Source organism: Larimichthys crocea, chromosome XIII, assembly GCF_000972845.2.
Source record: "Larimichthys crocea isolate SSNF chromosome XIII, L_crocea_2.0, whole genome shotgun sequence".
Taxonomy (NCBI): domain Eukaryota; kingdom Metazoa; phylum Chordata; class Actinopteri; family Sciaenidae; genus Larimichthys; species Larimichthys crocea.
The window spans coordinates 6,313,706-6,329,549 of record NC_040023.1 but is presented as its reverse complement, the minus strand read 5'-3'; the positions used below and the strand labels follow the sequence as shown (position 1 = coordinate 6,329,549).

At 41.1% G+C, this 15,844-nt stretch overlaps 2 protein-coding genes across 2 annotated transcripts; one reads left to right on the top strand and one right to left on the bottom strand.

Moving 5' to 3' along the window:
* The first annotated feature begins 301 nt into the window (after positions 1 to 301).
* On the top strand, positions 302 to 5,168 carry tac1 (tachykinin precursor 1). Its single transcript, XM_019261611.2, has 5 exons — positions 302 to 733; positions 2,495 to 2,597; positions 2,692 to 2,715; positions 4,808 to 4,864; positions 4,975 to 5,168. Exons 1-5 carry the CDS (start codon positions 617 to 619, stop codon positions 5,019 to 5,021), a joined length of 348 nt encoding a protein of 115 aa, XP_019117156.1. The 5' UTR covers positions 302 to 616; the 3' UTR covers positions 5,022 to 5,168.
* Positions 5,169 to 5,546: 378 nt separating this feature from the next.
* On the bottom strand, positions 5,547 to 14,564 carry asns (asparagine synthetase). The gene is made up of 12 exons (XM_019261608.2): positions 14,464 to 14,564; positions 13,021 to 13,278; positions 11,940 to 12,177; positions 11,653 to 11,838; positions 11,472 to 11,573; positions 10,806 to 10,933; positions 10,561 to 10,687; positions 9,631 to 9,737; positions 8,475 to 8,575; positions 7,808 to 7,889; positions 7,553 to 7,708; positions 5,547 to 7,398 (listed from the first exon to the last, which is right to left on the bottom strand). Exons 2-12 carry the CDS (start codon positions 13,267 to 13,269, stop codon positions 7,189 to 7,191), a joined length of 1,686 nt encoding a protein of 561 aa, XP_019117153.1. The 5' UTR covers positions 13,270 to 13,278; positions 14,464 to 14,564; the 3' UTR covers positions 5,547 to 7,188.
* Between the last annotated feature and the right edge of the window lie 1,280 nt (positions 14,565 to 15,844).

The following is a 15,844-nucleotide window of genomic DNA, read 5'->3' as shown; positions in this document are numbered from 1 at the left end:
TTTTCGCTCTTTGCTATAAAGCATTAAGCTTAAATGAAGCGTCTCAGGCGTATAAAATATAAAATCAATAGTTATTATTATTCACCATGGAGATATTTTATGGTGTCTTATCAAAAATGTGTCCAGTGTTGGATGATGGCAGCTTACTGAGTCACATTTAGCCCGATGACGCACATCGTTTACAGTCCCTGCCATCAAAAGTACTCCAGGTAACTTAAACTATGACACCGGAGTACTCGTGACTGGGCGCAAAGTAATCACACTACTGTAACGGCGTTACTCGGCTCGGCTGCTATATAGGAGCGCATGCGAGAGCTCCACGGACAAGGAGGAGGACGCACGAGACTGCAGAAGATAAAGCGCGCGGAGAGCTTTTGGAGACAGGACGCACGTACCCAAGCACGCACCTCTGCACGCGCTATGGACTACTGTTGATCAGTGAAGGGAAGAAGCAGCTCGTGCACCTTACAGCTCGTGCCTGAAAAGCAGCAACTTTTTTTTGTTTGTTTGTTTTTTTTCTTGTTTTAACTGTCGAAATTTAATCAAGTGAGTCTAACTGCGCGGAAAATATTAATTATAGTAAAAACAAAAAAAACAAAAAGACAACAGGTGCATCATGAAGTTACTCCTTTTACCTGTTTTAATGGCTCTTTTCACCGTCGCACAAGTTTCTTGCGAAGAAAACGACCCAAAAGAAGAAGCTGACTACTGGACGAGCAGTAATCAAATCCAGGTAGACTACAGGAATATTCATAAATATCATTTATTACTCATTCATTTGTACAAGTTGTATAAATCTGTACTGTATCTGTCAGTTAGTCTGACTGTTTTCTTTTTTTTTTTGTGCCTAATTCAAGCAAACCCGAAGCACAGTGCTGTAAAATCTGAATATATGTTGTTAAATCTCAAGTAATGAGCTGTTTAAATGTTACAAATACTCTATAAACTCTCTGTAAGCAGCCGGAATTTACCAAATAATCCTAATAATATCACTTCTAACTGATTAAATTTGCTGTATCCTGTGTATCTCTGCACTGACACTCATTTAGGAACAGATTTATCTCACACTGGTTGGAAAATCTTTAAGAAATCCAAACTCCAGCCAATTCATCCTAGTGGCAAAGCGCGACACTGCGCATGTGTTAATGATCCAGTCCTATGTCTAATTAATTACTTTAGTGCTAATTGATTAAAACTGTGACTAACGGAGAGAGCAAATGAGTAAAAATGACAATCAGACCACTTAAAAATATGAATAGAAAACATCTGGATTCATATATCTAACGAGCTGATACAACAGCCTACACCTGCAATATTTTATCAACATTATTTCATAGTTATTGCTCAACTTTATCTACAGAAATGCGCAGCAGTTGTGAGGTATATCACATCATATCTCATCAAACGTTTCAACCTCCTGCATTTCCTAAAAAATCTAACGACACCAGAGAGATTAATCTGTTCCCAAATGAGTTTCTATCCAGAGACACACAGGATGCAGCAAATTATTATAATGAGGTTTATTTGGATAGCCTGCCTGCACAGAGTTTTTGTATTTGTAACATTTAATCAGCTTATTAGTTGAGATTTAACAACCGTATTCTGGTTTTACACCACTGTGCTTCAAGTCTGGCTGATTCGTTTCTTTGTTATGACACATTCGTGAACTGTCAGGTCAAACAAACTGTTGAAATGTCACAAATACTCTCTAAACTATCCATAGACTGTTAACTTTTATTGATAATTGATCATCAGCCAACAAATATCTTTGCATTTGAGTCTAGAATATTTTGCGAACAAGCTGATTCGTATCAGAAAAAGATGAAACTCAGCTTTCGGCACTCGGTAACGAAGATGGAGACAGCTCAGAGCAGCTGGCCAATAGGAAATTAAATAAACTCTTAAGTGCTCAGTGTAGTAACCATCTTCATTGACATGAAATGCACGTCCTGTGTTTGACATTGCGAGCTGGAAACATGCCAGCAGCCTGAACTTGTAAGCCGGCCCCGGGATGGGCCGTTGTGCAGATGAATGAGCCCGTAATAAATCATTACAGCATAGTGGACCCACCCTCAGGTCCAGATCTCAGTCAGACTAATGCATACTGTAGAAATATATCCTGAGATGGAAATAGAAGCAAGCTTTCAAGCTTTTATATGGATTATTACTCTGTCGCTGGGTGTGGGTGTGTCAGGGGGGAAGCAGGGAAAGGCAGGTGGGGGGGTTCAAATAATCCACATGCATAATATAACAGAGGAAAACGTCACATTAAGATGCATCCAGGGACAGTTTGGTGGCTTAAAGTGAATAATCTCAGATAAAAGTAACTCTCCACGTATCAGATTTTGTGTCATTACCCCAAAATCTTGACATCTTTTCATAAAAACACAAAATATTAGATACAGGGACTGTACGATAAAGCTGTCCTGGGTTTACACACTCTGTTTGCCGCCTCCGTGAACATTCATTCAGATTTTTTTCCCCCCCTCGTCAGGATGGCTGGCTTCCCAACGACCCATTCAGAGAAATCCTCCTCAGGATGACAAGAAAGCCACGACCGCATCAGTTCATCGGCCTGATGGGGAAACGCTCCATGGGTAAGAGCTCATATCACCCGGTACAGTGCAGGGTTTTTAGTTTTCTCTCTGTGGACCAGTTTTATTTAATGTCATCTTCTCCTTCCTCCTGCAGGAAACGCACAGATCACCCACAAAAGTAAGTATCACATTCATTTATCTAAGAAAGGGATCCTCCCTAAACCTTAAGCTTCTCGTATGACTGTAAAAATCAGGATGAAATCACTTAAATTTACTGGAAGATGTGATCGTTTATCAGCCCCAGCCTACAGGAAACAGGTGACCTCACCCCACACCTCGCTTTTTTCATCACTGTCCTGTAAAATAAAAACACATCCTGTCTCCATAACTGGTGATTTATAGGTTTTCAGATAAACTGAAGGATTTAAAGGCTCGTTCCTGGGTTCAGAAAGTCATCCTGTTCAGCAGCATTTTAGAAATACTGAGCCCACGATGCTCTGCAAGTACCCTTCTTTACCTCCAAGACAAAAACACTAGATGCATTAAAGCTTGTTTGTGGATCCAGAAAGTCATCCCATGCTGGACCTTTGCCATAACTTTTGAAATACCGACCCCATGATGCTCTACAATTACCCTTCTTCACCTCCCAGACACCCAAAAGATCTCTAAAAACACCGAACAGATCCTAAAAACCACCCTCTATGTGCAACATGCGTAATTGTACAATGTAGCCTCCCCCCAGGTGGCTGAAGCACCAACATTTCCAGCGACATGACAGCAGCGTCCTCCTGCTCCTCTTGTCTTAAAAGGCTTAAAATAAACCCGCTAAAAACACACTGAATTATCTAAAACAGCGCTGAACCTGCTGTATAATTTGCACTTTTCAACATTCCTGACATCAACTAACAAAACAAAGTAAGCCAGCAGGTGTTTTAGGGACTGCACGACACACATGTGAACTCACCCCCCACTGAAAGAGGAAAAAAGAGGGCGAGCCGTTTACTTTGAAGCACCACGGGATAAAAAAGTAAATCATTTTTATATTTACGTCAGTGGGCAAACTGAAGGGGGCACGCTGCTTCACAGTGGTTTAATTAATTGACAACGACCACATGATGATTTTGAACGTCGGCGTTCTTGTTTGGGTTGTTGTTGGGTTTTTTTTTCCTTTTGAACGCTCGGCCACATTAATCCGTAAAGAGAGGGAGGAGGTCCAGAGAAAGACGTCTGTGTGTGACAAAGAGAGAACGAGATAAGGGAGGTAAAAAGGAATGAGGAGGAGGGAGGATTTTCCCTTAAATCCGTCTAATTTAGTCACCCACTCAGTGATGCAATACAGCGCAGCATAAATAAGCATACGTCTTAATTTATTCCTCTTATGCGGGCATGATTGATCCCAGCTCTCGGATGCCCCAAGGACATCTGAGAGTTAAATTGGATTGTTTACGCCTGCGATGGACAGACGCAGCTATGCATTTCACTTACAACAAAGATGTCTTCTGCCCCTCACAATCTCACACCATTTTCTCACACAAAGGGACCAAGAGACAATATTTAGCCCTGTCTCTGAGTGACTCAAGTCCTGATTTACATCTCATCAGTCTAATGCAAATATTGATTTGGTTTGTAATGTAAGATATTCCCACAGGACTCACTATAACACCCTCCCTCCTCTTTCCCTGTGATCATATTACAGTCCATTACTGTGATTGACAGAGGGCCCCAGTCAGTCAAATGCAAATGTCCTGTCATATTTATACCACTGACAGCTGACAGCACCCAGTGGCTCAGTTGGAGTCTCAGCTTGGGTCTGAACAAACTTCTTTTAGTTCGGGGAGTTTTACTCACAAAGATGGTTAACTGAATTTAAGTTTCTTTCTTCTGATATTTAAATGACCTCTTCAGGCCTGATGAGGAACAATCACTCGCTGATTAAAGTGGTCACAACCTGCAGAGACGTTAATATGTATGGTGTGATTGAGTTGTATGAGTCACGGCCTGAAAAAGGTTGAGCACCACTGGACGAAATGTCGTGAAATCTGGGTGTAATATTAAATTATTTGTGTTAAGACAGCGGTGAAACAAGATTTAGACCAACCTGTAGGAGATTGTAACAATGTGGGGGAGTTAACAGAACAAAGAACTGATACTAGAGCTTTTATTCTGAAAGGTTAGGAGTCACTATTTCTAAAATTCTGGTTTTTATTGGTTAAATTGTACTTCTGCTGTTCTAAGAGGACAATTTCAAATAAAAATATCTTTCTTTGCAGGGCATAAAGTCAACTCTTTTGTCGGACTGATGGGGAAAAGGAGCCAAGAGGAGCCAGGTAAGTACAAATCAAGTAGAGCCACACCTCGTGGTTCGTCTACAGAAACACTAAAAGCACTAGAAAGGTTGAAATGTGTGCTGACGTTAACGAGCTTTCTCCCTCCGCAGAGTCCTACGAGTGGAGCACATTACAGACGTACGACAGGCGCCGCTGAGCAGCCACCTCTTCTCCTGCCTGCTCCTTCATCCAACTCATTCCTAAATCCACGGGAGGGGTTTTTAAACCCGACGCTAGTTTTGTTTTTCTCCAAACTGTGTGTAGCTGTTTAGTCGAATAAAAATGATTCTGTTTCCACATCGGAGTGATGTAGCAGTGCTGTGACTGTGACAAGTTTTCATTCGTCCCGGCAGAAGGCAGATCAGGGCGAGAGGGAGGGGTGTTATTATCAATGTTAGTGTTGTGGACCATCAAAGAGGGTATGCTGAAAAATTGCACTGCCAAAGTCACTGTATAGTGCCTCATAACTGTTTTAACTGATTGTTCTATAAATAACACACTGGGAAAGAAGAGCTGTCGTGTTCGATATGACAGGATACCTGTGTGTTATAGTGGTCTATCAAATATTAAAATGATTTTCTTTACTGGTTCAAACTTCAAGCTTCACGGTCGTGAATTCCTTGTGAGATTTCAGAGGCGAGGACGCACCCTGTTGGCCCGACAGAGGTACTACACAAAGACATTTCAGTCTCTAAGATGAATTTATTTTAGCATCAACGAAACAAAAAAGGAGTCAGACAGATTATGAAAAAGTGAGGAAAAATATAAAATATCCCAATAAAACAGACTTGTAACAAGTTGTTTTCAGACGCTTAAAAATGTTCAATTTAAGCTCCGGGGGTGGATGTTTGGTGCTGTAGTTAATCGTTACTGACTTGCAGTTTATTGTTCAGGAATGATTTCACTATTTGCTGTAGTTAGCGCTCACATCTCAACAATCAAACTAGGAACAGGCGATAGGCAATATTTAACTTCATCTAACTCTCATCATGATTGTGTAATTCCCTAGAAATTCAGCTGAACTTCTCAACGGTTGACAAGTTCCTTCCTGTAGATATAATCGCCCAGCCCTGACTTAAACATTATGTACCCATGACACACACACTTGCAACAAATGTCTGCTTGCATAAGCCGAGGTGGCGTCGATCAGTGTGAAAAGCCATGGCAGTTCACACACACGAGTCACCTCTATCTATCTATGAGTAACCGTAAAGAAGTGCTTCCCACAAATTGCATAATATACTAGTGAACAAGCTGAAGCATCAGCCTTTTTTTTTGGTGTTAGCAGCTCTAAATACACTGATCTGTTCTAGGTTAAAGTCTGACGTAGTTGATCTGAAGCTACTAAAATATATTTATCATCCAGCCTATGAGCATCAGCAGGAAAGTGCCGTTGAACTTGGCTCTTTAATTACAGTATAAAGACTCAGAGGGTAGCCTACATCAGGATTTGTCACATGATTAAAACAAAGCTGATGTGATGTTGTTTTTGGATCCAAGATGATTATTTCTGTGCCTTTGAAAGTAAAAACACAAAGTAATAAAGTAAAAAAAATCTTGACACGACAGAAAAAACGGAATGGCATGTAACCAAAGATGAAGGTGTGAGCAGGTTTTACAGCAGTCAGTGGTACTCTGACATATCTTATAGTACCCAGAAGATGACGATGTGTTTACTGTGACGGATTATCTCAAGATACTTTTTAAGTTTCTGCTCACGTTCATCTTTATCTGACAACGACAAGCTGTCTGGGAGGTAGATCGGACTCATTATCGTTGGAAAACGGTGCCAATGAAATACTACACTTGTAGTAAATTTTATTAAAAGGTCCAGTGTGTAAAATTAAGTGACGCCTAGTGGCACAGATGCAGATTGTGTGGTGGCCATAAAAGTCTAACTCTGATTGTACCCTCTTGGATTCTTTCGAAACATGATGGTGCACTAAGGTAACACGATTCTTATTTTCAGGTGATTAAGAAAACATAATTATTAATATTATGTTACTCTCCAACATCTTACATACTGGACCTTTAAATGTAAACTGGTCTTTGCTGTAAAAGAATAACGGATTTTTTTTTGTGGCGACGATCACACGTCAGTGGCACGTGCTGCACGGTGCAGTGTATTTCAAGTATTCTTCTTACTTGACAGAGTTTGGTGAAGGTGCACGTCGACCAGCTCCTTAACTAACTTCGTCAAAGCTAATGAGCTCCCTGAACACCAACTAATCCTGAATGAGTTAAATTTGAAGTTAAACAAAGCAAATCGAAGTATACTACATGTACAATGTGCTAAGAAGCCCGACACATCTTCGGATATCTGCTTATTGATCTTTCTCGGGTTTGTAGATCGATAGGGTCCGGGCCGATGGGTCGGTGGCGTCGATCCAGCGTGGCATCCAGTAATGGGAGAGCCAATAAGCCCGGCCTGGGTAGTGCTTCTCAAACACCTGTCTGAAGTAGTAGGCCTCTTTGGAGGATGGAGGGTTGTGAGGGAACGTCTTGCGAGCCTTCTCCATCTGGTCATCGTTCACCTGAGAGAAGACACAGGGCAGGTTAGTCGCTTCATTTAGACTTGCTACTGAACTAACTGACAGGCTGAGTCACACGAAGACTGTACACATGCAGAACTATGGCCTGTAACACATGTCTAAGTAATATTACCACTGTTTGCCTTCATGTTCTCACCGTAGACTCTAGGTGATCCTGCAGGTAGGTGTACCAGGACTTCTTCACAGACATCATACCATCACTGAAGGCCTCTTTGCGCCTCCACAGGATGTCTTCAGGGATCAGGTTGAGACCTTTAAAGGAGTCCCTCAGAAGATGTTTCTCCACTCCGTCCTGCTCACACAGGACAGACAGCACCATCGCTGTGTTATTACAAAGATCGCTTCATGTGTTTGGAGAGTGAAACAAGCACTGGTTTATCAGCTGACTGACCTTTGGAGTCCTCATCTCCTCAGGCAGAGAAAGATAGTACGCCGTGAATCTGTGGTCCAGGAAAGGCACTCTGAGCTCCAGGCTGACAGATGAAGAGAAACATGATCACGACAAACGAAGAAGCATGATGATGGCAGGACTTCATACAAAAGCTCCATTACTATCAATTATGACTTTCATTTTTCAGTCATTTAATTACAACAAAACCAGCTTTACTCCATCGGTTTGGTGGCTTTCGTTCCTGCAGGTCTCCAGGCTCATTATTGAGGTTTAATAAATCACATTTTGCTCTAATTACAATACATTATTCATTCTACCGCGCTGATGCTCTTCAATCATGTTGCTGATGCTGACCGCTTTATCTTTTCCCTCTCATGAAGGAGTTATGTTTTAGCGGTTCAATTAAAGAGCAGATCTGGAAACCTTTCGGGCGTTTCATCGAGGCTACTGTCAGTTCATTCGTCAGCGTTTTTCCTCCCGATTAATTGACTAACTTACTAAATATAAGCACAAAAAAAGAGAGTGTTGGAGGAGAGGACATACAACTGAAAAGTTAACTTAAGTTGTATTAAACGACATAAGAGTTATTCAACAATGTTTACGTTTACATAAGCCTGAATTGTTTAGGTTGTTGGCAGCGGTGGATAATGGAAGTAAGAAGTCTCACCCGTGTGCTGCAGTTGTCCGATCGGCACGGAGGACATCGAACAGGTAAAGTTCCTTCATCAGTCGAACGCTGTCCTCTGCAGCTGCTTTTGGAGTTGGAGCCTGGAGGAAGAATACCAACACTCAACTATTAAAGACCAATTTAACACATGTCTGAATAAGCACCTCGGTCACTTTAACAGAAAATCGCAATAGCAATCCTACTAAATCGGACCTGGTAACATTTCTTAATTGTTTTCAATACATTTCGAGTCTGTAAGTGTGAAGGCGGCGCCTTGTTCTGTCTTCTGAAGTCACTGCAAAAAAAAAAAGTATCTCAATCTTCGTCTAAAAATCAGTTTAATAAACCTTGAAACACGATTAAAGATCCAGTTTTAAGTTGTTAAGTTGTTTCTTCTAAGATCAGTCCATGAAAACTATTTAAAGCCCTCACACCACCACAGTGATCAGACCATCTCTCTCTCCGAGAACTTCAGCCACTAGATGTCAGCAAACACAAACTGTGTGGCTCTCCTGTTCTGCAAGCCTTCCAATCATTTTTAGAAATTGGAAAACAAATTATGGAAACACAAATGTTTTTTTCATACTCTCTTTTCTTTTTTCTATATTCGTCCAAACTGCGTATGTACTAAATTAGATCAGGTGTTCTCAAACTTCGTTACTGTACGTACAAAGAAAATGACCATCCTGTGTCTGAATTCAACTTACTGTGCTTGTTCTTCTGTGTTGACACAACATTTACTAATTATTTGGATATAATGCTTTGTGCTGTGTCTACTAAAAGTAATCAAACGGTTAGGATGTATTTAATTGTATGTATTGTTTGTATTCATTCCTCAGTTTGACATTCACACATCTGGTAAAACTCTTGGCAAAGACAAAGATATATTGGTGTTTTTTCCTGAATTGTGGAACAGATCAGGTTTCCTTTGAAGAGATTAGACATGCTATGGTGGAGATCTAGAAGAATGTGACGAGTTTTCCAGATGTGGAATGTGCCAAATGTATACTGAGGTTGTATCTTCCTATGTTGTCTCCTAAGTGCTGATATTAAACCGCCAACTTGTAGATCAACTTGTCATCTGTTGTGTATATTCTTCTGTCTATCTCAGTCCAGAAGATCCTTCCTATGGATCTCTGGTTTCTGGAGGACTTGCCTTGTGGAAGTAGATGTATCCTTGAGTCAGCTCATCTGAACCTTCTCCGGAGAAGATCACCACACTGTCGGACTTCTCTCTGATGTACTTTGAAATCAAGTACATCCCTGCAGTGGAACAAACAGAGGAGAAGAGGACACTGTCAAATCGGACAAATTAATTTCTATAACTCGATAATGAAGCTGCCTTAATAAGAAACACATCACAATGCAGCCCCATGAATTATAATAGTGCGTGTAGAAGCCTTTGAAACGATAATGGATGATTATGATTGGAGCATGCAATCTGGGCTCACACTGTTGATACATCACTAACATCTGTTCTTTTCACAAGAGTATTCTGTGTGCTAATATGTGCTGGAACCAAACCAACTTCAAATCATAGAATAATGATTCACCAAATTAAGAAACATACGGTCCCGTCTTAATCAATTATCAATTAAATAATGACAGCAAAATATTCATTACAATAAAAAAAAATTTGATTATTGCAAAATTAATTCACATTAATGCCAAAAATGAAGTTTTAGAACGAGGTTCAGGAACAAAGACCAGTTAGATAGTTACATTACTGGATTACAGAGTTTTATTATCATTAGTACGATGATGTAGTGCTGATCGTGGCACAGTAAACTTCCCATATGTCGCCTGACCTGACCTCTTTGACCTTTTTAACTAATCTCACTGGATCCCGCTGCGATTCAGGCGAGCCAGTCAGGAGGAAGAGGAATGCCGTGACGCAGCATGTTCGGCTATCAGGACAAATGTGAGGCATTCAAAGGGGGGCACAAAATGGACAGTACGCTGTATTTTGGAGTGTGTGTTTTTCTATTTTCTGTGAGCTTATTACAGCAAATTTTATACGTTTGTTTGTAAGTTGCCGTTTATAGAAGGAATATTTCATTGCTGTTCAACTGCACCTCACACTCACCGACAGAGGCACGCACGGTGGTGATGTCGTACGTCTCCAGGTGAAAGATGACTTCCTCTACAGCTTGGATGCCTTCCTCCGCAGTGAAGTTCACCTCGTGGTGTTCACTGCCAATGTGAGCTGCGACCTGACGAACAAAAAAAAAACAACCCAATGAAAACACAGACTGAACAACCTCCTTGTTTTTTTTCCTTTTCCTTTAACTTTTTCTATTATCCGATGAGGTCCAATCTGACCAAACTAACCTTGCGAGCAGCTAAGACGTCCGGACTGTCCTCTGACCCGATTGAAAATGTCTGAATGGGATACAACAGCTTCTCCTCCTTGGCCAGCTTCACCAGTGTGGCAGCAACCAAACTGGAGTCCAGACCACCTGAGACAAAAACATCAGTTTCATCAATAACACTTGACAGACTAACTACCAACTAAACTCAGACTTATCTGATGACAGGAGGGTTGAATTTTACAGTTGACTAACGTCTCGGAAAATACCACAGTTTCATGTTGGTACACATTTACAATTCTTATTTTATGAAGCTTATATTTTGTGAAGGTTCTCAGGCATCCAGGTCATCCGGGGGAACTGGACTTTGTAGATCCGTGAAAACAAGTGCAATAAACCTAAAAGGTCACGTTACCCCGCTGCATCAAGCTCCACTGGCTACCTGTAGCCACCTGAATTAAATTCAAATCACTAATACTTGCCCTCATACAGACATATGTTACCTCCTCCAATGACATGATAAATCTACCCTCCCACCTCTGGAACTGTCCTTGTCACACTGAACCTTGATTATCTCCCATTTTCCTGAGTCGCTTAGGATAAAGGCATCAGATAAATACTTAAATGTAAATGTCCAGATTGAACTCTTCTCACAGAAGCTTATTTTGTTTGTGTGGCTGAGTTTTACCTGACAGAAGACAGCCAATTCTCCTGTGAGCCATGAGACGTTTCCTCACAGCGCTCTCAAACAGCTTTCTGATGTTTCCTTTCACCGTTTCCTCGTCAAAACCTGCGGAGACGTCGTTTTTTTTAAACTTCATACAGACTGCTTATCGAATTACTTAATTAACTACTGAACTGTTTCTTACCTGTAGGCAGCGTCTCCAGAGTGTCGTAGACGGCGTGAGAAGGCTCTTTCGTGCAGCAGTGAAACGGCTCCATCTGAAGGGACTGAACTTTGCCGGTTGGCTTCAAATCAAAGACCTCAAAGTGTCCAGGGAGGAAGGGGATGATTTCAGGAGGGGTGTCCATCGCATGAGTAAGGTCTTTGAGCCCTTTGAGCAGAATGACAACGAGTTAAGCAATGCTAAAAGAAAAAAAAAAGAAGCTGTAAAACAGCCAAGATTTAAGGAGGGTTCATAAACTAACCCATTACCTTTGGCTTCTGAGCAGACTGCAAGGAATCCATCGTCTGTAAGGAATTTGAACAAAGGCCGTACGCCGTACGTATCTCTTCCCAGACAGACTTTTCTGTTGGCTGTGTCCAGCAGAACAAAAGCAAAGACGCCGTCCAGGAGAGAAGCCATCTTCTGGATGCCAAAGCGGTCGTAGAGATGGAGCAAAACCTCGCCGTCCACTTTAGTCTGGTAGTCAAACTCAAACTGCTTCTTCAGCTGGAAGAAAGAAGACACAGCACAGACGGGGTTATTTTAGATTTCTCTGTGTCTTCTCATAAGAATCCACATTGTTTGGGCAGTACAAACATTCAAATTGGTATTGGTAATTAGTATTCATCTCGTACCATCTTCACCCTCTGGTCTACCTATTTTCCCCCCTGTAAAGATCGCATCTGCTTAACTAACTCAAAGCTCAGGCTCACAGAGCTGCTATCAGACTCCTAGCCTTCGTCGTGTTTGTTGACTTTCCACTCGTGTATGTAAGTACTTTTTTTTTGGGCTGTGTTCTTAGATAAACAGGGCACATCAGTACTGCGGCTGAATGGATCCAGCGTACACTAGCAGAGGGGGACGCAGCTGTTGCCGACGTGCTATGTCGCTGTGAGCTGGTGTCCGATCTCTGTGAGACCTGCAGCAGCTGTCTGTGACATAGTCAAGGCTGTGGGCACACAGTATGGGAGTCTAAATATAGGTTGGACAGTCTTATGTCAGTGTCCCTGATGTGTGTCCATCCGGAAGCGGCAGAGGCAGAATTGCCAAAATAGCGGCTGTCACAGATACGACTCTAATTTGCCAGCAGGTGATTGCCTTTCTTCTAGTGCCAGCCCTGGGATAGATTGAAGACCTGTTGCACCCTGCCTTGTGCTCAATATGTGATGGTATAGGTTCCAACCTCGTGCCAAAACTTGCATCATAAAACAGTGTTTAGTCTAATGTCACTGATAATCTAGTTTTAACCAGAGCTGATGTGTTGTGTAGAGCCTGACTGGGTAAATATCATGATATTATTGTGTATATGTCAGCTGTATACATAACAACTGTTCATATATATATACACACCGTCTCATGGTTGTAAATCTCTCCGTTGTAGCAGAGCCACAGGAAAGGAAACTTCTTAATGCGCAACGGCTGCATGCCATACAGCTGGTCCACGATAGCCAACCGGTGGAAGCCGAAACAGCAGTTGGTGAAGCCGTTGACGTTCTCAAATCGAAAGGCGTCGGGACCCCTGTGAGCGATCTTCATGGCACTGGTGCACTGAACCGACAGGCACTCATCGCTGCCAAACAAAGCCCAGATGCCGCACATTTTTGCAAGCTGAGGACAAAAAGAGAGAGAGAGAAACATGATTAGTATGTGGTTTATAACTACAGAAGTGCTACTAATGATCTAAAATGTAAATTACGGGGCGGTCGGTAGCGTAGTGGGTTAAGCGGCCGCCCCGTGTGTGGAGGCTATAGTCCTCGAGGAGTGAGTCGTGAGGAGTTCATGCCACAAAAAGTGGACAACAGTGTGTGGTTGTTTCACCTGTTTTACAGTCGGTGAATTACAGAGGATCGGTTACACATCGTGCATAGAAAGAGCCACTCTATTCTCTCTCCCTTTTGGCAACAAAGTGACGGAGGATTCATGTGTCCAAGGAGAAGAAAGGACTAATGGTACTGCTGACCCACTTAGTTTCATAACTATTGTGTAAGACACCGTGTGAAAACCTGGTTAAACGGTGATAACTGTGGATGATCTGAACTTGGGGAAAGTTTCTATAGCTCATATTGAGTTTGAATTTGACCTACAATGTACATAAACAATGAAACAAAGTGGACACCACTGTCTTTTAAAAAGACTTATTGACCAAGTTTAAATTAAATATCAGTATTTAACAACGCACATCAGCTCCACAATAACTCTAAACATGAGCTTTAACACTAAAACAAGTAAATCTACTGGGTGTAATTCATTGTGGAAAAGTGTTTAAATGCAAAAACAGCTTTTTACAGGTTGAACTCCATTTAAAAAGCTACTAATTTAAAGTTTACCTGGTTGTAGGCACAGAATTAAACACCTAACAAAGTGCTGACTTAGTTCCCGTAAATTATTACAGTGTATTGTTAAATTCGGCATAGATAAATCAGCTTTTATTTCAATAAAAATATCAAGATTATTCTCTTTTTGTCTACTACCACTATCGTCTTCCAGCTCACGGCGCTGCACGCCGGGGCGGGCGGAGTCTGTGTGTGCAATAAGACACAAGATGCTGCTTTGGTGGCTCATATACAAGCCGAATAATTAAAAACACATTATTAATTCAAATCTAATGGATAGTAATGATCTGGGTTTATATCCATGTAAACTTTTAACCGTTAACTCGTTAGAGTACGTAGTTTTTTAAAGGACGGTTGGAGCTTTTAATTTGTAAAATTATTGAACTGAGAGTTTCTGTCCAGGACGCGATAATACGAACATATGAACGATATAAACATATAAAACATTTAAAATACTCACCTGGTTTCTTCAAACCGTTTCCGTTAACACTCAAACCGACTGATGCTCGAGCGCGGCTGCCGGTTGCCGTTAAACAACACGACGTTAACCGGAAATAGTAAACGTGCCTTCAAAATAAGAGCGTACTACTCTACAATGTAGCCCTGTGCACATGAGGGGACAAGCAACAATAATGTAGATACACACCTTTTTGTTGTTGTTGTCATTGTCAGAGAGGTTATAATTCTACTTTATGTTTATTATTGAGGTCTTAGTAGGTGTTATTAGACCGCTGGTACAGCAAAAAATCTTTTGGCTTCGCTTTGGCCCAAATCTGGCTCGTCATTTTGGCAAAGTTATGGGTGGATGAAATTAGGAAAGCCAAAATCATACCAAAAGGGAGCCAAAACACTTCCAAAATAAAGTCATAAATGTCTTCTGGCATGCCATAAACATGCCATACCATCCCTATACTTAATGCCGCTTTTTGCCCAGTCTTCTGGCAATGCCATAAACATTCCTTAACTCAGCCATATATTGCTGGCGCCTCCTTATCTATTATGGATAACCCTAATCATACCACAGTTAATGCCAAAAGGCTTTCTCAATGCCAAAAGAAAGCCAAAAATGCCAAATGTATGTCATAATACAGCCAAAATATTTGCTATCAGGGGAGATGCTCCACAGAGAGACACAAGAAGTCTTTCCTACCTGTGAGCATCAGTCTCTACAAATCCTCCCTCGAAATATCAGTGCAATCTTCCACACATGCATACTGCACTTTAAATAATCAGTGTATTCTCTGTACGGTCTCTCAAACACTAAATTCTTTATAAGGTTTTAGATTTACATATTGCATAGTCCACTGTTATTTGGCTTTTATTTTGCTGTTACTGGTTTTATTTAACTGTTATTTATACATGTGTATAGTGTTAAAATAGGATATAGTATAGGTGTATAGTGTTAAAGTTTTGTTTTCTTGCTACCACTTACTATCTAACTTATCGTTTGGGAGATGCTCTAACAAAAACAGCTTCCCTGCGGGGATTAATAAAGTATTTCTGATTCTGATTCTTGTTGTACAGGTAAGGTGTGTCTAATATTTTTGGCCCTTTTGTGTATGTGCAATATATTTCCATCCGGTTTAAACACTGACAAAAAAATGAAATATCTGTTGCCCACACATTCCTCCTTTTTATACACATATAGCAGGTTAATTGTGGTTTAATTTTCACTATGATACGTTTGGTTTTGAGAAGTTACACTTTATAGAATAAATCTCAACAGGGTGAAAGGATTTTATTCCAGATTTCCAAATTCAAAACAGTATTTATGGCCATGCTTCTCGTCCTTAAGTCAGCTTGGATACAGTTGCAGTAAAATATCTTTACCTCTTTTCATG